The sequence below is a fragment of the Acomys minous genome, assembly GCF_964271855.1.
Source record: "Acomys minous genome assembly, chromosome: 8".
NCBI classification, from domain to species: Eukaryota; Metazoa; Chordata; class Mammalia; order Rodentia; family Muridae; genus Acomys; species Acomys minous.
In genome coordinates this window covers 11,699,681-11,722,856 of record NC_140489.1, presented here as the reverse complement: position 1 = coordinate 11,722,856, position 23,176 = coordinate 11,699,681, and the positions used below count along the sequence as shown (strand labels likewise).

Below are 23,176 nucleotides of genomic sequence, written 5' to 3'. Positions count from 1 at the left end.
ACAGCTCCAACATAGTGATTCTAATTCCAAGCTCAACACTCCTTCCAGCTGCAGCACTCAGAAGTTCGGAAGAGTGCCAGAGACAGAGGCAGCTTGTGTTTGATTCTAATAAACCCACATCAATTGCCTTATCAATTATCAAATCAATCTCCCAAGGGTCACCACCAGCAGAAGTTACCATCCTATAATACACACTGGACATGATGATTCTCCTCATCTGACCACCCTACCGCTATTGATTCTAACTTTAAAATTAGTGGATTTTAGCATTGAGAAGCCTATGCAACTACTCAGGCTGTGACTCTAGAGGGAAGTGTCTCTCCACACCACTCTCCCCCAGCTAACTGCCTGCTGAGCACCAGCTGCACAGGTTCACTGCACTCCTCCTCCCAGCTCTCCTAAGTGGTCACATGGGTAGGTTACCACAAGCTGTATGCCTAAACAGGCAATTTCATAACATACCTGACAGGTGGAAACACAACTGAACTACAATGATAAAAACGGAAGAACAAATTTCTTCCCATCCGGCAAGCATCCAGTTACGCATCTCATTTGTATGCCAAGAACCAGATGGCAATTCTGATAAAAGCACACACACTTCACAGTCAAGTTGTTTCCTGAATTTACTCTTTTGTTCAGGAAATCAATCAGGATTCCAATTTTCATTACAGTTGCAACCTTAAAGTTAAGCAACGATAAGAAATCCTGAGTTCTTAAAGATCTGTTTGGTGTGTATGAGTGCTTGCTTTGCCTGCATGAAATCTGCTCAGACTAGACAGGATAAAGTCTGTAGCTCATTTCAAAAGCCAAGCCATCTACCCTCATGTTCAGACACTGCCTTTAAACGTCCAAACACCACCACCTTAGTGCTATCTGTCAGTATGACCCATACAAAGCTCTCCATCATAAATAAAACCGAGTTTTGTTTTCAACAAAAGGCTAGGGGCACCCATGTTGGAAAGACCAAGATTTCTCTCCAGAGAGATCCTTCTGTAATACTTCAAGAAAGCAAATACACACAAAAAGATGGCATTCTTGTGTTAGGCCTGAGCTCCAACTTCAGTCTGTTGCTGTCTGGGCCGGATCATTCTTTGTTCACTGTAAAAAGTTTACAATATCCATGATTCAGCTGTTGGAGCCAAAAATGTCTCCATTTCCCAATGGACAGACCCGCACAGTTGAGAATTAGGCTAGATATAAAAGTCTTTAGATGAACACAAATAGCACTATCTTTAAAATGAAACTGGTAACAGACATCCTTAAAATTTAGAATGTCTGCTCATGGCATCGGGCGTGGTGGCACATGCCTTTAATACCAGCACTTGGGAGCCAGTGGCAGGCGGAGCTCTGTGAGTTCAAGGCCAGCTTGCTCTACAAAGTGATTCCAGGATGGCCAGGGCTACACACAGAGAAACTTTCTAGAAAAACTATTTAAAAAGAATGTCTATTTACCAAAAAAAAAATATCATCTGACAAGTGACTTCAACTGCCCATGATGGTTAATTTGTCCACTTGACTGGATTTAGAGTCACTTAGAAGACATACCTCAATGAGTGCTGATGGGAGTGCTTCCAGAAGGTTAACTAAGATGGGAAGACCCTTTCTCATCACTTCCCCTGGTGGGACTGCCCTGCCAGGCCACAAGGGAAGAGGATACTATTGTTCAGTCCTAATGCGACTTGATGAGCTGGGATGGATGGGAAGTGGGGCTCCCCTTTTCTGAAGAATAGGGGAGGGGTAAGGGGCTTCAACAGGATGTAAGGTGAATAACTAATAAATTTAAGAGGAGGAGGAGAAAGAAGAGGAATGTGGACTAGAGGCCTGGACTGAATTAAGAGAGGAAACTGAGCATCAAGGTTCCTTGTGTCTTGCTTAACTACGGATGCATGACCAGCCACAGGGCAGTCTCTAAGGAGCTTTCTCCCTTAAGTTATCTGTCACAGCAATGAGAAAAGAAACTAGTATGCAGCCCAACCCCAGTAAACAACCCAAGTTGTTTACTGTTCCATGAACAGAAAAATGGAAGGAAAAACATGGTCTCTTCAAGCCAAGTAGCACTTGTTTGGTTGGTTGGTTGGTTGGGTTGGGTTTGGTTTTTCAAGACAGGGTTTCTCTGTGTAGCCTTGGCTGTCTTGGACTTGCTTTGTAGACCAGGCTGGCCTCAAACTCACAACAATCCGCCTGCCTCTGCCTCTCAAATGCTGGGATTAAAGGCATGCGCCACCACACCTGGCCCAAGCAGCACTTGTAAGTCCAACACTTGGGAGGCTGAGACAAGAGAACTGACATTTTATTCAAGTAATGTCCACAGGAAAACAGATAACCACTTATAACAGGGCTGCACTGAGAGTTCCAGGCTAGCTTGGCTTATGGGGCAAGACCCTATCTCAAAAACGAGGTGGGGGGAGGGGGGCTGGCGCATGGACTACTTTATACAAAAAAGGTTTACAGAACAATGAAAGGGGCTAACCTGCTTACCATACCCAGCAGCGTGTACAATCTCACAAACAAGGAGACAAGAGCAACAGGTACATTAGAGCCAACACCCTGTGTCCCCAGGAGATTTATAAGCAAGCTTTGGGGACAGTTAAGACATGGCCACTCCTTGAAAAGGTGGGTGGCTACTGAATGGGAAAGGACACTGGAGAACTACCATATCCTTACCCTTGGCTGTGAGTACTATATGAAATGCATGTCAACTTTATATGGTGGAGCTTAAATTTCATTGAAAGAAAGAAAGAAAGAAAGAAAGAAAGAAAGAAAGAAAGAAAGAAAAGAAAAGAAAAAAAAGAAAAGAAAAGCTAAAGGCCAACAGGGCAGTTCCTCAAACTGTTTACTTTTGTTGCAAAGGGTTATTAATAACTATTCCCTACCTCTTTTTAAGTTACATATTATATTAACATTAGTTGTTCTGAGAGTCCAGTCAATGGAGTCTGCTAGTTATTGATAGCCATTAATTAGCAGTCAGATCTTCCTTCTTCTGTTAGTTGCCATCTACACTGTCTGAATACACTATATGTAATTCTCACAAAAAGTTTACTTTAGACTGAGTGCTTAGCTCTACTTGGAACAACATGCAGAAGAGGGGCAGAAAGAAGGGACAAGCAGGAGGATGGAGAGGAATGCTGTGAAAGGCAGCCTGAGGACAGGACACAGCCTAGGCCCAACCCTAGGTGAAAAGCTACTGGCAGCTGATGACATCTAAAGGAGAAGTAGTCATTTTTCTTTGGGGTTGTAGCAACTGGTAGGTATATATATATATACACCAATGCCCCATGGTTTAAGACAAAGTGAGCTTGGCACCTTGAACAGAGAAGGTAGTTAGAAATGCTGGCAAGTACAGGCACATCAAAGTCCTCAAACAGAGGACACTTTCATCACAAGTTCCTCACTTGTCAAGTGGGAGGAATCTGGTGAGCTCTCACAGGTATACATAATGCGGATCTTGACTTGTGAATGCTGCCCTCTCTTTTCTACATCCCTCTCTTACTCTCTCTGCCTGCCTCCCATCACATGACACCCTAAGCTAGCCTACGGTCAGTGAGGAATCCTACCTCTGTATCTGATTCTCTCCCTGACTATGAATGGATCCCACTGCTACTTCATATTGCTGGACTGGATTTAACAGACAGCCTCTCTGTAGAGCCAGCACCTGGCAAAGTTACTCAAGCATGAGTGACACTTACAGCGCGGGCTACATGGGAAGGGCCAAATCAGAAGGTCACTAGAGCGCAACCCATTTGGGAGATCCCTTTCTGCCACAGGGAGCTGTCACTCTACTTCTCAATGAAACCTTGCCTTCCAATCATAAAAAGAAAGACAGAGGGGTTGGGGTCAATAGACACAGAGGACTTTTATGTAATGAGGTACCTACGTGAACCAGACAGACACTGACTACCCTTCCAGATAGATCTTTTTCCATTTTGGAGCCCCTCTCCTAACATTTCAATACTGAAAACAACACACGGTCACTGTAGAATGAACCCACATGCAATATGTGATCAAGGGTCCACCTTGAGATGCTGGTAACCACATCACACAGGTCACAGAAGACGTGGCCATTAATACAAAGCCAATGTCCTTCTGATTCAGGGTCTATAACTCACTTGAAACTTACAAAAAGATAACAAGAGCAAGAATTTCAAGGCTGACAACAGCATGTCTGATGTAATTACTAGCAAAAGTATATTACACCAATGGTGACACACACCTTTAATGCCAGCACTCAGGAGGCAGAGGCAGGTGGAGCTCTGTGAGTTTGAGGCTAGCCTAGTATACAGCAGAGTGATTTCCAGGACATCCAGGGTAATACAGAGAAACTCTGTCTCGAAAAATCAAAATAATTAACAATAATAATAATAATAATAACAACAACAACAACAATAATAATGTGTATTAATTTTCTTTGGGTGTGTGTGTGGGTGGGTGTATTAGTTTTCAACGCCATCACATCAGAAGACTGACACAAAAAATTTTAGATCAGATTAGAGCTGGTCCTGAAGTCACTAGAGTAAGAAAAGTGAAACCTACTCATCCTCAGACATGCTCTTCTGCCTCATCATGATAGAGACTGGGTGAGCACTTCCATTAAATCCTCACTTTCACAAACTTACAATTTAACAATGAAAATCTGCTCCAGATTTGATTTTTGTATGCAAAGAGCATGTTACTTAAAACAATGCATTCTAAATCCAAATGAAATCCACAGGCAAAGCCTTGTAGGCTGCTCGTGGTGCATCTTAGGCTTTGATGAATTAGAATAAGTTGGCAATTTAGTACCAACAATTTCCACTCCAGGCCTAGAAAGAAAAAGAAGATAAACTTGAAAAGTACATTCTAGAAGCCTTAAGATCCTCCTTGAGTCTCTCAAGCTCATCATATTCAGTTTGTTACAAGAAACTGTCAGTTTTAACTGTAAATATCTCTAAGATTTACCAGGAAAATTGGTCTTCTGGCTGGAGTATCCTTCACACTCTCTCTAATGAGCAGAGGCTCGTTACCCAACATGCCCTAGTCACACGTAACCAAGAGAACAAGAGAACAATGACTTCTCTCATTCAGGTGCAACACTGTTCCCTAAGACAGACAGGCCATTGCCCATGATGCTCACATGCCAGAAGACACAGGCAACAAAGACAAAAGCAATTCTAGATAGTGGTGGGGCTGTAAAGAAATAAGCAGCATACAGCACAGATGACAGGGAATCCTGTCAGAAAAACACACACTCAGAAAGACTTTAAGCTGAAACTAGAAGGTGAGGAGTTGCTTCGGAAATTTGGGGAAAGCTCTTAGAGGAAGCAAAAGTTCACTAAGTCTTAGGAGCTCTGAGGAAAGGCCAGAAGAAAAGGAGTGGTAAGAGGGGAGGGACCAACAGGCATTGCTAGGAAGCCCTGCCTTTCCAGTTTACTCCAAGTATAAAGGGAACTTAGTGGGATGAAAGAAAGATTGTCATGTATATTCCAAAAAGATCCCCATTAACTGTGTAGACACATTTAGGCTGGAAGGGTCAAGAGTCATACCTGCCGATAGAAAAAAGAATCTAGGGCTGGAGAGATGGCTCAGAGGTTAAGAGCACTGGCTGCTCTTCCAGAGGTCCTGAGTTCAATTCCCAGCAACCACATGGTGGCTCATAATCATCTACAATGAGATCTGTTGCCCTCTTCTGATCTGCAGGCAGAACACTGTATACATAATAACTAAATAAATCTGAAAGAAAGAAAGAAAGAAAGAAAGAAAGAAAGAAAGAAAGAAAGAAGGAAGGGAGAATCTAAAGAAAGGGCAGCATTTCACAACGTACATAAAAAAGTGGATCTTAAGAGAGCTCATCCTCATCATCATGGAATCATTGCTGGGGATCTTCTACCAATCCTGGAAACTCCAAAATGTGAACACAAGATACAGGCAAACATCCCCATTAAGAGGGGGAAAATTTCCAGAATTAACAAGGCACACTGGCAACATATCTACAATCCCAGCAGTTGAACAGTTGAGGCAGGAGGATAACCACTTTGAAGCTAGTAAAGGCTAAAAGGAAAGTTTGGGCCAGCTTGTGCTATCACAACAAGACTGTCTAGGAAAGAGGGGAGAGGGCTGAGGGTGTAGTTCAGCACAAGAACACACTGGACTGGCAACAGCCGCAGTCTGCCCTTGACCCTTGGCAGTCTGTGAAAAAGCCCATCACAGAGATAATGTGAAGAGTGGCACTGGTGATGTGGGGAGACCAGCAGACGACGGGAGTGCAGCTCTGGAAACCTCCAAAGTGAACTTGCAGTCAGAGCAGCAGGGATGTCTAGGGCTGCAGCATCCCTAGGATCCATCCCAAAACTCAGTTCCTCAATGATGTCAGCGTAGTCAAGTTCCCAGTGGGCTGCAGAATGTAGTGTCCAGCAGAGTTTTGTTTTACTTTGAATGGCAGTTGTCTGCTATCTCAGCTATGACATTACTCAATAAATAATTACCAAGCACTATCTCTGTGTCATCTCTAGTTATCCTTCTAACTGAGAAGGAAACAAAGTCCCTGCCTTTGGTGGGTAACATTCTAATTGAGGAGATAGAGAGTAAGGAAACAGGAAATGCTGTTAGATACTGATCTGTTGCTTTAAGACAGAAAGCAAGGTCAGAGGGCATGGAATACTAGGACACATCTCTAGGACACTGAAGCAACAGCTAAAACTGAAATGCCAAAAAAAATAAAATAAAATAAAATAAAATAAAATAAAACTGAAATGCCAATAATCATTACATCCTTTTCTTCCCCTTCTCCTTTTTTGGAGAGGTGTCAGGTCTGAGTCCTCTTACCAGGGACTTGTGTCTGTATTGCATCCATACAGGTGCTTCTGCTAGTATGTGAACACCTGGTACTAGGGGACAACGTATATGTATTACTTAGTTGGATGTCTATTCATAAGCTGAGTGATAAAGTCACGAGCTTGCATTCTAACTGGCCAGGCAGGCAAGGGCTAAGGAAGGGGAGGAGGCCAGGGTTCAGCATGAGGGACCCGGGGGCAAGAGTGCTACAGTGCCCAGGGCAGGTCGCACACGCTAGAGTCTAAATCTGAGGGGCTCCCAAAGAAGGACATGAGAATGCGCCACAATGCTTCAGGCTCATATGAATGCACAACAAAGTGTTGTCTTTTGCCCATTCTTTACACCAATACTATGTGAGGTATGGCTTCCCCCCAAACAGAACCATGGACACAGAGAAAAAAACATCTCCTAGAGGTCACTAAAACTAAAGGCAGAAAAAAATAGAGAAAACAAAGGGCACTAAATTCCCAGAAGATACTCTATTTGAGTTGCTATGCATCATACAAAACAAGTGAGCATAGTGAGAAACTCAAATTAGATTTAAAATGACAGATCCACAGCATTTATGAAGATGAACATCAGATACACTTTTAAATGACTAATTCACAAATGTGGGACTCTCACAAAGAACAAAGACAACTTCATACACTGAACTCACAGCAAAAAATGATGAGAGTGGTTATCAAGAGCAAGAGAACACATAGTTCAAGACATTTCAAGATAGCTAGCAGCTCCAACCAAGACAGCAATGGCACTGACAACGCTCCAGAGGATACACGAGCCGGGCTCCTTCTTAACTTCTGGTTTGTTTGTTTGTTTGTTTGTTTTTTACACCATAAAAAGTTGGTCAGGTAATGATAATAATGAAGAAGGAATGGCACACAGCTGGCGTCTGCAGAACCTAAGGATAATGTTAAGAAATTATGGGATCCAAGGATGCTTATCTTCCAATTTTGGCAGAGAGGTGTTCTATGTGACTGGATGCGTCATTAAGGTGCTAAAAGAATGTCCAGCAAGCTCACAGAATGGCCATGTAAGCACATGACCCTCCCAGCCAACAGGGCGCATCCAACTTTCTATACACGTAATACCCTGAAGGATTTTTCGACCAGATTCTGTCTTTAAACTACAACTTCTTGGTCCCAAAATTAAAACCACAAGCAAACTTTAAGTCAAAGGCTGGTTGAAGGCCTGGGTCCAACAAAATTGCCCTAAATCTGACCCAAAAATTGCAGGCATCACCATGCCCAGGAAGCAGCTCCCACATCTTCTATTCCTCATGTGCATAATGGAGACACATCCCTCCCTCCTGGATCACTGGGAAGACCAAATCACTCAGAAGAGAGGCAAGGAGGTCTGAGGTTGTAGTTGGTACAGAGTGCTCATCCCACACATGAGGCACTAAGCTCCACCCCACATGCATTTCTTTAAAAAACAACTGAGCCAGCCAGGGAGTCCTCTTATGAAGCTTCTCCACCTCTCAGCAGGTACAAAGGCATGCTTACAGCTCTGTCCCAAAGGGACTGCCATTTGCAGCCATGTGATGTGCTCTTTCTACCCACTCTTATCCCTATACTTTTTCAGGATGGCCTCACAAACATTCTGCTAATGGATATTGCTAACCTGAATAGAAAAACACTCCCAACCAAATCACAAGAACACCACGAAAGCAGAAATTGTTATTGCCCTGCTATATCTCATGACTTCCACTTGTGGATCCCATAGCTGAACATAACAACCCAAAGCTCACTCATTTCAGCACGTTCAGTTCACTAAACTGGATTCTGTCACTCATCATTACCTCTGACTTTGTTCCTTCACCCTCACTTCTGCTGCTCATAGCCCTCATTTAGAAGCTGTGGCATTACTAAGTCAGCTATAAACAAAGCATTCTACACAGAACCTTTGGCTCCAGAGAAATGTTGAAGTAAGGATGGGACAGAGAGTAGCACTAGAAAAACACTATCCACAGCTACTTTCCACTCTGGTGCTAAAGGAACTGTGAAAGTGATGTGTATTGCAAAAATTAGTTATTTCAGAAAATTTTTATTTAACATACTTCCATGCATTAAGGTTATGGCAAATGTTGCAAAGGATGTTCTCCAAATAGTTAAAACTGAAGAAGAAATCAATTGTCATATGCAGAGCCATTTAAAACAGTGTATCAAAATCAATAGCGTAATGGATTATATAACCCATCAAATTAAATTCTTGTTGATATGAGCCACTGAATAAATCAATAAATGGGGGAGCAGAGGCAGCTACTCCTCAAAGCAAAATTTCAATATCTGTAAAAGAAAAAAAAGAGCAGAAAACTTCTAGCCAGCACATACCATGGTCATACGTACCTACTGCGGAGGACAGTGATGGGCATGCAAACCAGTAAGTAAAAATAGGGTATTTGCTTACTGTCAAAGCATTCACTTTATTGGTAAAACCATTAATAAAGCACATTAACTTAAGTGTTCCCTGAGGAGGACACAACTTGGTTTCTATGGTACTCTTGCCAAAAACATAATCTCAGTCTAATGTGAAAAACTTCAGATAAATATTAAATGAGAGATGTCTACAAAGTGGCTGCCAGAGTATTCTTCAAGACAGAGTCAGATGACTAAGACATCAGAAAAAGTAAGCAAGAGGGAAAAGTGCAGCTAGGGAGACCTCGTGGGCTCATATCTTACACTGCAGCTGCATAAGGCATTACACCAAGCCAGACCAAGCAGTGACTGTGAGTACTATACCTTATTTTTATAACTTGTCTATAACCATAACATTATTTCAAACTAAAAGCTAAACAACTGAGTGGGGTACAAGTTGACTTCTATGCATTGTTGTCAAAAATGCATAATCTCAACCTAACTTGAAAAAAAATAGCAGATAAATACAAATGAGTGAGTTCTACCAAGTACTCTCCAAAGAAAATGTCAGTCAGGGTCAAAGAAAATCTTTGTCAAGTTAGGAGTGCGCTGGATGGAGCTGGAGTCAACAATCCCTAGCAACACATGGGCACAAATGCACACACTTCTTTATCCGGCCAGTAGCTATCTCTAAATGTAATACTTTACACTTGAGAGACACTCAAAAAACATCAGTTGAGTTACTTAAATAATTAAGTGGATATGATGGGTCAAAAGCCAAAGAAGTATCCCTCTCCCTTACTCTTCCCTTTTCTTCTGCCTCTGTCTCTGTCTCTCTCTGGGGTACCCCTTCTCTCTTTCCTCTCCCACCCCATGCTCATTTAATAAACCTCATATACTCATATATTCTAATAAAAAGAAACCAAAGAAATAGACAGGGTAGTGACCACACAAAGAGCTGAACCCAGAGATAGCTAGCCAGTTTCTTCTGGATTAAAGACTTTTAAGACTGGTTTCCAGGAAAAAGGAAGAGACCAGTCAAGTGGGAGAAACAGAGTAAGGGGAAGACTCCCATACTGGCTGGGTGTGACCGTCGGGAATATAACCTGAGCATAAACTGGGAATCTCCTGTACTACTTCTGCTACCAGAGGAAAGTGACAGGCATGTACGGCATATTCCAGCAACCTGGGGAAGCACATATACTGTGTCAGTTAGGCGGCTTCTGCTTTGATGAACACCATGACCAAAAACAACCTGGGAAGGAAAAGTGTTTATTTTACCTTAGAGCTTGTAATCCATCACTCAAGGAAGCTGGGGCAAGAACTCAGGGCAGGAACCTGGAGACAAAAACTGAAACAAAGACCATGGAGGGGTGCTGCTCATTGGCTTTCTCCCCATAACTTGCTCACCCTGCTTTTTTATAAAACCAAGGACCACCTGCCCAGAGATGGTACCACCCACAGTGAGCTGGGCCCGCTCCCATCAATCACTAATTAAGATGAACTCCCAAGGACTTGCCTACAGGCCATTTTATGGAGTCTTTTTCTCAGTTACAACTCTCTCTTCCCAAGTTGACAAAAACCAACCAGCACAAACACGTACATGTGTACTTACCTACCTATAAACAACTAGGACACTGGGTATATTGGTCCCCAAGTTCCAGAGCTCTGGAGTCTCTACACAGTAACCATCCTCAGCCAATATTTTTCTTTCCCCTATTTCATCTAATCATGGTCAACATAATCCAAAATAGTAAATGGAAAATTACAGAAATAATCCCCAACATTTAAACTGTGTACTCTTCTAAGGAATGTGAATCACCTCTCTGTTGTGAGTATCCATGTGGTATATACTACCCCATTAGTCACTTACCAGTGTCTAGAAACTGTAATACTTATGTTCAAGTGAACTGTGTTTAGCTTAACAATAGGCCAAAGGCATCAGCAATATGATGTTATATTATAGTATATGATTATAATTGTTCTATTTTACTAATAGTTATTATTAATCCCTTATCTAACTTATAAAGTAAGTCAGTGCACATACGCATACACGGATACACACACACACACACACACACACACACGCACGCACACGCACACACGCACGCACACATGCACACACACACAGAGTTTGATGCCACCTGCAATTTCTGACCTCTAATCATGGAGAGTATCTGAAAACAGGGCACACTACAAGCTGGTGCTCAAAGTCTTTCATCTAATTTAGTGTATGTTCCTGAAAGACTTGTCTGTTACAGGATCTCCACATGTGACAGCAAATGCACACCCTGTACTGCTATGTACAAGTAAAGGGGCACTAGATAAGACAAACAAATGGCTGTGTTTAACAACAACTGCCATGGCACACCAAGAGCCAAAAGTGGCATCTTCTTTTGCCTTTTGTCAGGGTCCCCTGTTCAGAGAAGGCTGTAGCAGGTATAGCAGTGCCTGTGACAGTGGCTGCTCACCTCTTTTGCTACCATAGCTAGCTGGAAGCTGCCTACTCAGGGACGATACCCAATTCAAAACTGCCACACTCTACTCTGAAGCCAAGAGGAAGAAAAAAATGGCTTCAAATCTGAGTATAAGCCAAATTCTACATTTCCACTGGTTTCTCACCAAACTGGTTACATGATGCCATGTGGAAGTCTCACATGGAGCTGCTCTGTGGTACGTCCTGATTTGCTAGGAGCATTTTGTAGCCATAAAACTGCAAGTTAAAAAAGCCAGGTTCTTCAATTCCACCACCAGTCCTTTCTTTGCTGGCTCCTGTTCATAAACTGATGGAAATTTTACCTGTACAGAGGGCTCTCAACCCATAGAAGCCTTTTCTAGCATGTGGCTTTAGTCAGTTTCTAAACTTAGCTTCTGGACATTTGAGTGTTAAAATCAAACTGCAGTTCGATGCTCTACCAGCAGGTGGGATCCCAGTGCCTGCCTGAGGCTCCTGTCTCTTGCTTATAACCTACAGGGTACAGTGATTGCTAAGCACCTAAGAATACAGTATTAGGCAACCTCTTTTCAGGGTCTCCCTCTGGAGGAGCAGTTACTCTACTTCTCAATAAAGCCTTGCTTTCCTGCCCTTTAATAATAATAATAATAATAATAATAATAATAATAATAATTAAAAAAAGGAAAGAAAGACTATAGTGCAGGATCTGGAAAGAGGCCTGGAAGAGCAGACACCCCAGCCTCCAGTACACAAGGGAAGAGGAGCAGAGGCCTGGCAAGACTCCATTTTAAAACAAACTCTATAAAGCAAGCTAAAGTCAGCTGATTTGAACTAATAAAAGTGCCCACACCAAGAAGCCATTGACCAAAGAAATATGCTGGGAGGAGCATATACAAAAAACACTTTGTCTAGGTTTTAGACAATCAAAAGACAAGAGACCAAAAAACATTAAAATAAAAATGCAGCACAGAGAAATCTAAATCCTAGATAATTTTCTGTTTACTAGAAGTTAGTCATAATGCATTTAGAATATAACTCCAAACACTGGAGAACAGTGTGAAGCACTCATACAGATCGGCCACGGGCCAGAGTCACACCAGAGACACACAGAGGTTTGGAGCTCGGAGCCGTGACAAACCAGAAGTCAGAGAAGAACAGTCTCCAGGTCTGAAGAGCTAGACACAGGCACTCAGGAAGATGATTTCAAGGGGAAATCATAACTACAACAACTAGAAATGAAACATGGACACCTCTTCCCTGTGACCTACAAAGATCTGGAGCAAAGCTCATGTGTGTATTTCTCTGCAACAGGGTCTTCATGTCCCTGAAAGAGATGAAAATCCTCAATGCAAAAACAAAAACCCCAAACAAAAACCAAGACACCCCTGAGTGCAGATCATGTGATGAAAATATTGATATATGTGTAAATACGACAATGGAGTTCTCTTCTCTCTTCCTGAAGGCTAGGACACTGATGATGCACTGAGCTGCTAGCATCCTAACATCTGATCCCGGAAAAGCATGAGAAAGAAACCTTTACTTCTCCTGAAGAAGGGAGACACAACACAAACAAAATAACAGCAGACAATAAAAACATCTGTATTTACTCTGATTTACTATTTAACACTCTCAGTAGTGATGAGAACATCCTAAAACAAGAAAAACAGCTGGACTCAAAAGATGGTTTAACAAGTGTGATGGCTAATTTTGATTGTCAACTTGACTACATCTAGAATTGGCAGGGACCCAAGCTACTGGGTACTCCTGTCAGAGATTTTTCTTAATCAGATTATTTGAAGAAAGACCTACCCCAACCTGGATGGCACCTTCTGGTGATGGCTCACATAAATAGACATGGAAGGAGAAAACTGGTTTTTCCTGCTTGCTTTCACTCTCGCTAGCAAATCCACCATCATGGTGCTGCAGTCGGTAATAAATCAAACTTCTTCAGGATTCTAGCACAGAATGAATACCAGCAGCCCTCCACAAGCCCGCAGAAACATCCAGCCTGTGGACCAAACAACTACCGGACTCTTGCCTTGTCTTTTCTGTAGTGTGACAGATGGTGAACACCTTGGACCACAGCGTGTAAAAGCACTCTAACAAATGCCTTTAGTGTATCTGTCCGTTCTGTCAGTTCTGGGCCGCTAGCTAACACAGAACAGCTGCTCCTTAAATCTGCCACCATTCCTCCTGATGTACACCTGAGCTGCTGGGTCAGCTCTCAAATGATGCCCCTGTTTCTAAGCTGCCTAGAGCTCCAATTCCAACAGGCACTTAATTGGAATTCCTGGTTAAGAAACTTTCTACAGGGGCTGGAGAGATGGCTCAGAGGTTAAGAGCACCGTCTGCTCTTCAGAAGGTCCCAAGTTCAATTCCCAGCAACCACATGGTGGCTTACAACCACCTGTAATAAGATCTGGTGTCTTCTTGTGGTGGGCAGGCACACGTGTGGGCAAAATACTGTATAAATAATAAAAAATCTGAAAAATTTAAAAAAAAAAAAAAGAAACTTTCTACAGGCTTGGCATGGTGGAGCACACCTTTAATCCCATCACTCAGGAGGTGAGGGCAAGCAAATCTCTGAGAGTTTGAGACCAACCTGGTCTACAAAGCAAATTCCAGGTCAGCCAGGGTTACACAGTGAGACCCTGTCTCAATGTTTTCTTCAGAAAAAGAACCACAGCAGCTAGCTAGGTATGGTATGCAGCTGGTTTGTAATCCAAGCAGAGGCAGGAAGATTATCACACATTCAAGGCCACCCTAGTCTACATAACAAATTCTAGGCCAGCCAGAACTATAACAAATCCTGTCTTTAAAAAAAAAAAAAAGAGGAGGAAGAAGAGGAAGAGAAAGAAAAGTACTATGGTGACAGACTGTACTAACAGGTTAACAGTTAACAGTGCTTCTCACAAAACAGCATGGCACCCTGTGTTCCTAAGAGGAGAGTTGCTTTCCACAGTGCCAACCTGGCTTCGCAGTAAGCCATTTAACATTATTTTAAACTATAGAAAACACTAAAACCTGTTTGAATTTTCAGTATTTAGAAGCACAAGTTCCCAAACCAACAACAGAGCTGTGAGAATTGGACACAGTTCTGAGTTTATGTCCACCCTAAGGCCTTGGTCTTTAGGCTTGCTGGAGGCTTTTTATTATGCCTACCTAAAGACTGTAGAAGAAAAGCTAAAAAGGGTTGATGTAAATGATTCCAACACCAGGAAGAAGCAACTGAAAACCATAAAAAGCTGTAACAACCAAGCAACATGAACTGAAGGATCCAAACAGTGACAATTATGTCGAGTGTTTCTGTAGCAAGCCTAAGGGCTTCACATAGGTCACCTCATTCTACCCACTTTCCCCTGGAAGTCGGGGCTGCATCTTCCCACCTTTCACCCAAGGGAAGTACAGAAACTGCCCACTGTGGCACAGCACAGTGCTAAGGGATGGCAAGGTGGGTACGCCCCGGCAAATCCGCACCACAGCACACTCTCAGTTACTACATGGCACCAGCTGAGTAAAGCAACTGGTTGCAAATTCCATTTGAACAGCAAGTATGATGTGATCAGGTTTTCCAGACGCTTCTGTTATTAAAAGCCTGTGCTCTTCCCACATGGCCACTGGGTTTTTACCTGGACAAATTATCCTCAACTGTTTTGTTCTGCCTCAGGATCATTCAGCTCAGGGATCATCACTCAAATACCCTTCTTAATGAGGCCTTCCTGCTAACCCATATAAGTGACCACACCCCATAACCTACATTTCACACAGAGGGGGGAAGGGGGGAGAGGGAGAGACAAAGGTACTCACAATGCCAAGGTACTCAAATAAGAACTAAAATTAAAGCAAGCCAGGTGTGATGGTGCATGCCTGCAATCCCAGCGCTCGGGAGGCAGAGACAGGTGAATCGCTGTGAATTCGAGGCCAGCCTAGTCTACAAAGCAAGTCCATGACAGCCAAGGCTAACACAGAGAAACCCTCTCTCGAAAAACTAACTAACTAACTAACTAAAACTAAAATTAAAATAAAAGCATAACACTTTCAGATGTCAAAAAGCCATATCAAATGCCAGATGTAGGACTCCAGGATATAAATAAAGAGGCAAAGTTTTAATCTGGCTCCATTAACAGTTTTTAAAATTAGGCAAGCCTGAAAGAAAAGCTATGTATTATCATTCTTCATAATGTCTTAAACCATGAGGTTAGAAAGGCAAAACAGTTTCTATTTGTGGCAAGGATCATGTGACTTTTGAAATAGTTGAAGTATTTGGTGGGAGGAGAGACGTATCTGAGAGGGATGTCCCTATACAGTAGGCATGCTGTAAAGCTAAAACAATGAATGGGCAGCTGTGGAAGAGAGCTTGTCTAGAAGCAGAAGGCCTAGGTTCTATCCACATATACACACACACAGAGTTATCTTTAAACTAACTATAACTAAATAGGTAGTAAGTAAAACTAAACAATAAAATGATTACCACATCTTGAAAACAAAACACTGTACGACAGATGATTTATAAAACAACCACATCACCCCAATTCAGGCTGTCAAACTGACCAAGAAAAGGGAGGGGAACAAGCAGTTACCCATGGTCAGATGCAGCAGGACAGAGACAGACCTAGGTACTAAAAAGGAGAATCCAGGGATGACACCCCCTAACTCAGCTCAGTGAGGAGCTACAGCACTCACTGGCTCTGCCCCTTCCTGAAAAGTTACGATGGAAACCCCAAAGACAGGAAGTCAAAAGCAGCCCAAGAGATCTGAACTTGAGTATGACACTTTCACTTAGAATTACCTAAAATATAATACATAATAGTAGCACACATTGAAAAACATACATAAATCACCTTGAAGTTGACATAGCTGTCAACTTTTTTCTACTAATGAATATAATAGAAGTTAATTTTAACTTTTACCAATTTCTGTTTTCTAATTTTTTGTTTTTAATTTTTATTACATTTATTCATTTTATCTATGGCTGTTTTGCCTACATGTATGTCTATATACCGTATGTATGCCTTGTGCCCAAGGGCGTCAGAAAAGGGCATCAAATCCCCTGGAACTAGAGTTACAGATGGCAGCAAACCATCACCCAAGGCTGGGAATCAAACCCCAGTCTTCTGCAAGAACAAGCGCCCTGAACCTGTAAGCCATCTATCCAGCCTCTAGAAACCAGTTCTAATCTTCCTAGAGGCATTACACACAGGGAATCTTTATATTTGGCCAAGTTCACAGCTTGTAAAATCTCTTTATAATCTCATTTTCAAAAAGCTCAGCAACTTCAGTCAGTAAGAAACAACTACTGTGTATATTGACTCTGGATGCTGATGAAGCCAGGTGCACTTAAAACTATGTGATAGTAGCTCTACAAAAGTGGCAATGATGAAAGAACTGAGCAATACCCTGTAGAAGATGTCAAATGGACACACATGCAGCAGGCCCACTCTTCCCACCCTGCTCACCTGGATGACTTTATAGAAATAGGCATACTGGCGTGCTGTGTTTTTATACTGGCTGAAGACATCATGGATGGCTTGTGTTGACTGAAGACATCGCACTTCCTCTTCTTCAAAGTAGAGAGGGGTGTCATATTCACTGGGGAGTGTCTGAATGTATGGCTGCCAGAAAGAGTTGGGGCTGGCTCGCTCACACAGCAGATGAAAAGCCAGTGCAATGTTTCCCATAGCTTGGAGAATTCGGTCTTGAGAATACAGAGGCCCTGAATCAACCCAGAAGTTAGCAGGGTAAGTGACATGGACTCCTTTAAAAAGCCGCCCCTCAAACATGCTAAAACTATAGCATACAACTCCAAAATCATGTAATATTTCATGTCATATGTATCCTTCTCTGGACATAAAATGGAAAGCATTAAATATGGATTTGAGGGATTATGTCATCAGTTGTATAATTTGTACATTGCTTTAAATAAGTTATTCTTACCCAATACTGAATTCTTAGCAGATTCAACAGTCATTAGCAACTTTCGTGGAACCCATAAAAACAATTCTTCTGCCTAAAGAAACAAAAAAACAAAACAAAACAAAAAAAAGTAGAATCTCATAACATGCTACAAACATTTCCACCACATCTGCTGTCAGAAAGCCAAACATAAGGAAATACAACTTAACTGCACAGCAGCTCTTTTAAAGATTAGGTATGTTTTAAATATTCACATGTTTACTACAGTTAAATGAGTAGAAGTATAATCTAATAACCTAGTTCTGTGAGGAAAATTGGTACTATATAATCTTTATGCTGAAGCACAGAACAAAGCTTTCAGCTTTACTTTGAAGCAAGTAAAAGCTCTGGAGTAAAACACTAGAGTGTTTTAATGCTTGCTGTACTTAAGACTTTCAAGTTTTAAAAATTAAAAAATCTCTACCTCTAACCCAAGCCCTCATGTGTAAAAAGTGAACTGCTTCTTCTGTTTGACGTCACGAACCAGAGCAGAACTGCAGCTGCACAGGGATTCAAATTACAGCACCAGCTAAAGCACCAACCCTCAAACATCCTTGGCACTAGCACTTCTTTAGATGTGTGACACTTCTTTTGGGTATGTCCCTGTTCACCTCTATTGCTTAACCCATGCCTAGAACTCTGTCACGCTGGACTATGCCAGGATGGGGACAAGTACAAAGTAGGAAGAAAGCCGATGCACAGCACCCTAACCTTGCAGCTTCCAGCCTCCAGACTGAGGACAGTATTCTCAGGAAAGTGCCAGTAAAACAGACTGCAGTTAACATATTGGGCCATACTGGCATGAACTGAGGCTCTTCACCTAATACAAGAGAAAAGCCTGTGATATCTTGCCTCTGCTAGTGTCTACTATTTGAATGTTTTTCTGCTTTGTCCCCTACAGTAGATTATAAGAATCATACACGAAGAACCCTAGGTTTTCCTGTAAATATGGCTTGAATATCCCTCACACATTAGGTACTCAACAGATACCTCATATACCAGAGTTGTGGCAACAGGTTAATGAGAATTTGGCCAAAAAGTTACTGAAGGGATGAGGGAACCAAACTAATAATATCCATTTCTTCCACCTAAGTTCTTCACCAACTGAGAGATATGAGACTATAATAAAGGGCCACTCAAAATATAACCTGCTGAGTTCCAGAAGCAGGCAGGCAGACCCTCACACCTAGTCACAGGCACACTGGCTCCCCACAGGCCCTTATGTGAGGTTGTCCTGTAAGGCATGGGGTAGAGAGTACTAAGCAAAAGGAACATCTTGGAACAACCAGCACCCACAAGTTAAGCCCAGTTCCTTCTCCCCAACTGGCAAACAGACTAAGTGACTAAATTAGCCCTCCTCTTTAGGACAGCAGGACTAAGGAGCAGAGAGGCTGTCTGAAAAGCATTTCTCTCCAGATGCCTAGTTCTCCTCTCCTCCCTCCCCTCGCCCTACTGCTTCTGGTGTTGCCATTTCCATAAGTGGCACTTTCAGCCACTCAGTTATCCAGAACAAAGGCCCACCTTCCAGCCTGCCTCACCCACCTCCATCTATCACAAGATTTGATGTGCTCTCCCTCCCACGTAAGTCCAGTTCCTTTTCCTTATTAAGTCTCAAAATCCCATCAGGCACACTCTACAGTCTCCTCACAGAGGCCTGGAAATGCCTTGCTCTAGGCACCGTTAATGGCACCATTCTCCCAGAGGAGAACTGGCAGAGCTCCCTACAGTGCTGTTGGACTGAGGCTCTTCACGGCTCATGTGGTCAGGTAAGGGACTGCAGCCATAGGGTAAGGAACGCTGCCTATGCAGCCACAAACCTTTAGACAAGCCTCTCAGGCATCTGTCCCATACCTTGAGCTCAATCTCAAAACCTCACAATGGTTCAAACACATGTAAACCCCCTTAGACCAACAGATAATAAACTCACCTTGATGTCTCTTGTTGCTCTCAAACCAAAGCCCTCTTCTTTGAAGTTAACCATTTCAAACCCCTCGACAGAAGCCCCGTTTTCAGAGGCCCATTTCATTAGATCAGGGAAGTAATCTTCTCTTTTCCCATCAAAAGTAACAGACAGACCTATATCATCCATGTTGGAAACAAGAGCTACTTTAGGATACATATCATCACATGGCTCTAGAGCATAAAGGCAGAGCACAGCTTACACTAGCTCTCGTCTTACCACTTTTACCTTGATGTAATCAAAATCAGCCACCAGGAAGTAAGCTCCAGGAAAGGTAAATGAAAACCTCAAACTCTGCCAGAGCAGCAATACGGCCTGATACCATGAGACCGGAACCATGAGGTGCCACTACTACATAGTATCAATGGCAAAGGGAGAGAAGACTTAGTTACCATAACCGTGGCTAGAGTCTGCTCCACAGTAGCTCTCCCCTCAAGTCTGACATGCCATCTCTCTCGTTACAGTCTCCTTAACAGGAATCCCAATCAAATAAAATCAGCAGCTTGTCGCTGTGCACTAATGGTTGGGAACAACGAAAATGTTCACAGGCCTGACACTAAGAACACAGAGATACAGGGCTAACACAGGCAACTGTGTGTTTGAAACCCAGGCATGTGGCTGCAGAGATGGCTCAGCATCCAAGAGCATGGCTGCTCTCAAAAAGGATCCAGGTTTGATACCAGCACCTACCAGGTGACTCCATCCAGTCTCAAGAGGTTCTGATGCCCTCATCTGGCCTCCACAAACACCAGACTTGCACATGATGCACTTACAAACATGTAAACAAAACACTCAAACACACAAAATAATAAAGTATAACTAAAGAAAAAAATTTAAACTCAAATATGACAGTAATTAAGCAAATTTACATATGACTGTATTTGTATTTAGAGTTATTATGAGTGTTATATGGAACAGAAAAGCATTAACAGTAAAGATGAATACCTCTGAAAGTAAGAGCAGTGAGGAGCTACAGCTCTATCTGGAATTATTTTATTTCTTAAACCAAATACAAAAATCAAAAGAAAGGTGGAGTGTGGGAATGAACAAGTGGGAAAGAAGAAGGGTGGACCTGAATGTAAGTTCAGCAAATGTACAATCTGGGTGAGAGACTCTCATCTACCTTCTTTTCTGGACTTTCCATCAGGTTTAAAATATTCAAAAAGATGAAACGTCATACATTGGAATAACTATCACATTATGATGACATGAGGAGCAGGAGGTATGCTATTAACAGGAGACAGGCACAGAACCTAACCCATTTCACTACTCTGTAAAGTTTCCTGATACACCACTATCCCATCCCAAGCATGCACAGAAACTAAGAAAGACAAATGATTTGAGCTGGGTAAAGTTTAAAATGGAATTGTTTTCCTCATTCTATACCTAAGTGCAGCCTAGTGACCCTATCTACTAAGAAGAGAGACTCAGATATGCAGAGATTTTTTTGGCTGTTTGATGGGAGATAATTAACACCATCAAGTCCATGTATACGAAATGGAAAGGAACCTGCTCTCCACCTGAGCTACAGACCACACTGTCACTGGTATGCAGATAGAGTCACAGGATGGTTTCTTAAGACAGCAAGTACAAAACAACCACTTTTTTTTTCAGATTCCAAAGTTTCTCATTTCTCATTCTTTTGCAGTGTGTGCTCCCTATTTTTTTCTCTGCTACTTTTCATGTGGCTCTGCATATCAATCTTCTTTGACAAACACAACAGCCATACTGAAAAAGCTTTTCCAAACTGACAGCTCCTTTTGCCAACTTGGCTAACAATAATTAACATGGCTACTAAATATGCCCTGTAAAAGCACAGCATAAGAGGTACAGTGCAGGGATGGAGAGATGGCTCAGAGATTAAGAGCACTGTCTGCTCTTCCAAAGGTCCTGAGAGTTCAATTCCCAGCAACCACATGATGGCTCACAACCATCTATAATGAGATCTGGTGCCCTCTTCTGGTGTGTAGATGTACAAGCAAGCAGAACAATATATAAATAATAAATACATCTTAAAAAAAAAAAAAAGAGGTAGAGGGCAGGGCTCAGCACGTAAGAGCACTGGCAGAGTAGCCAGGTTCAGTTAATTTCTGGCAACCACATGCTGGAGCACAACAGTCTGTAACTCCAGCTCCTGGGGATCTGACTCCCTCTTCTGTCTTTTACAGGCACTGCACTGCTGCACATGAATGCAGGCAAAATGCTCACACACATAAAATAAAAGCAAATCTTTTTTTTTTTTTTTTTTTTTTTAAAGAAAAGAGGTAGGGTGTAGCTCAGTGGCAGAGGCTCTGGGTTAAATCCTCAGCAGTGCCCCCCACCCCAAGAAAAACCCCACGAACCTACATAGCTTAAGAAATATAACTATCTCTTAATCAAGACAGGCTGGGGCTGGATGTGGTAGTGCGTGCCTATAATCCCAGCAACTAGAAAAGCTAATACAGAAGGGATTGCCAAGAGCACAAGGATAGCCAGGGCTCCATAGAAGACTGTCTCAAAGGAACAAGAGATGGGCTGGAGTCAGTCATAAGCTCCTGGTAAGATACTAATCAACACCACCTGACATGTGAAAAGAAACAAGAGTTAAAGCATGGCTCATCACATGTCATAAAATAAAAATAAATAGAAGCTGTGTCCTTTTATCCCCTGGGTACAATTATCTCCCCTGTAGCTCAGCACTAGTTTCCATTCTCAAGTAGACAATAATCTCTGGGGGTCTCTCTGGGTGGCTGCCTCATCTTTCTACGGACAGGCACAATGACCTGAGGCTTTACTTTTCAGAACCCACTAGCCTATGCCCAGCTTCCCTCAACAGCGTCATTGCAGCAAACTTACCTTTTTGCTTCTTTCGTATTTTCTCAACCAGAGACCGGATCTGTGTGTACTCTTCCCATTCTTTTCCAGGGCCCGGGGCAGGACTGCTGCATTCTGTAACGTGAAAGCCACTGCATAAGACACTCCTCCTCCACTTTAACCCACTAGTCTGCAAAAGAAGGAAGGTTTCCATCTTGTTCTTGGCTTACATTAGCGGACAGAGCTACTCCAGCCATGTAAATATTTGCATATGACATAGAGAGTAGATGGGTATACTCTGTACACAAAGCATGCAAATGCCCTGAGACCCAAGGATGCCCCTCACTTAACTTCTGCCTAGTGGCCCCACATGAGTTCCCACTCCTTCTAGTAACTCTACTCAGAATACATCTGTAAACAGTTAAGATCAGAAAGCAAAGCTAAACTGTAAACTATTTCCCCTGACCTCTTCTAGGCAGTCATCGTACTTTTCTAGCTGAGTTCCAGAACAATGCTCCATAAGGGAAACCAGCTAAATTGAACGTAAGGTCAATCCATGTGCATATGCTACAAAAGGCATAGCACAATCATGTTGGAAAAGATGCTCAGAATCTTCTCAAGAAGCTCAACTGCAGAACCAACACCTAAAAGGGTTACTCCTCTTGGAACAGCCTAGCAGCCAACCTCCTGGCAGCACTCCCTTATTAAACATTACACTAGCTGACAGACAGTCTCCTTCCCATGCTCCTGCCAAACCCACTGCCCCCATCTCACTAAAGAAAAGAGCATGTGGCAAATAATTAACATGATCTGGTTACATGCTGACGGCTAACTTTTCAGGTTAACCAGTCT

At 42.5% G+C, this 23,176-nt stretch overlaps 1 protein-coding gene across 2 annotated transcripts in view; it reads right to left on the bottom strand.

Moving 5' to 3' along the window:
- The window catches only part of SETD3 (SET domain containing 3, actin N3(tau)-histidine methyltransferase), a 71,829-nt gene that overhangs the window by 32,030 nt on the left and 16,623 nt on the right, over positions 1 to 23,176 (bottom strand). Inside the window, exons 3-6 of one of the 2 annotated variants that reach the window (XM_084793677.1) lie at positions 22,367 to 22,459; positions 19,499 to 19,647; positions 17,554 to 17,626; positions 17,076 to 17,332 (exon numbers count right to left, since the gene is read on the bottom strand). In XM_084793677.1, coding sequence (XP_084649803.1) covers positions 17,076 to 17,332; positions 17,554 to 17,626; positions 19,499 to 19,647; positions 22,367 to 22,459 — 572 coding nt within the window. Of the gene's footprint in view, positions 1 to 17,075; positions 17,333 to 17,553; positions 17,627 to 19,498; positions 19,648 to 22,366; positions 22,460 to 23,176 lie in introns of those variants that run through there. The other variant, XM_084793678.1, reaches the window with a different exon arrangement.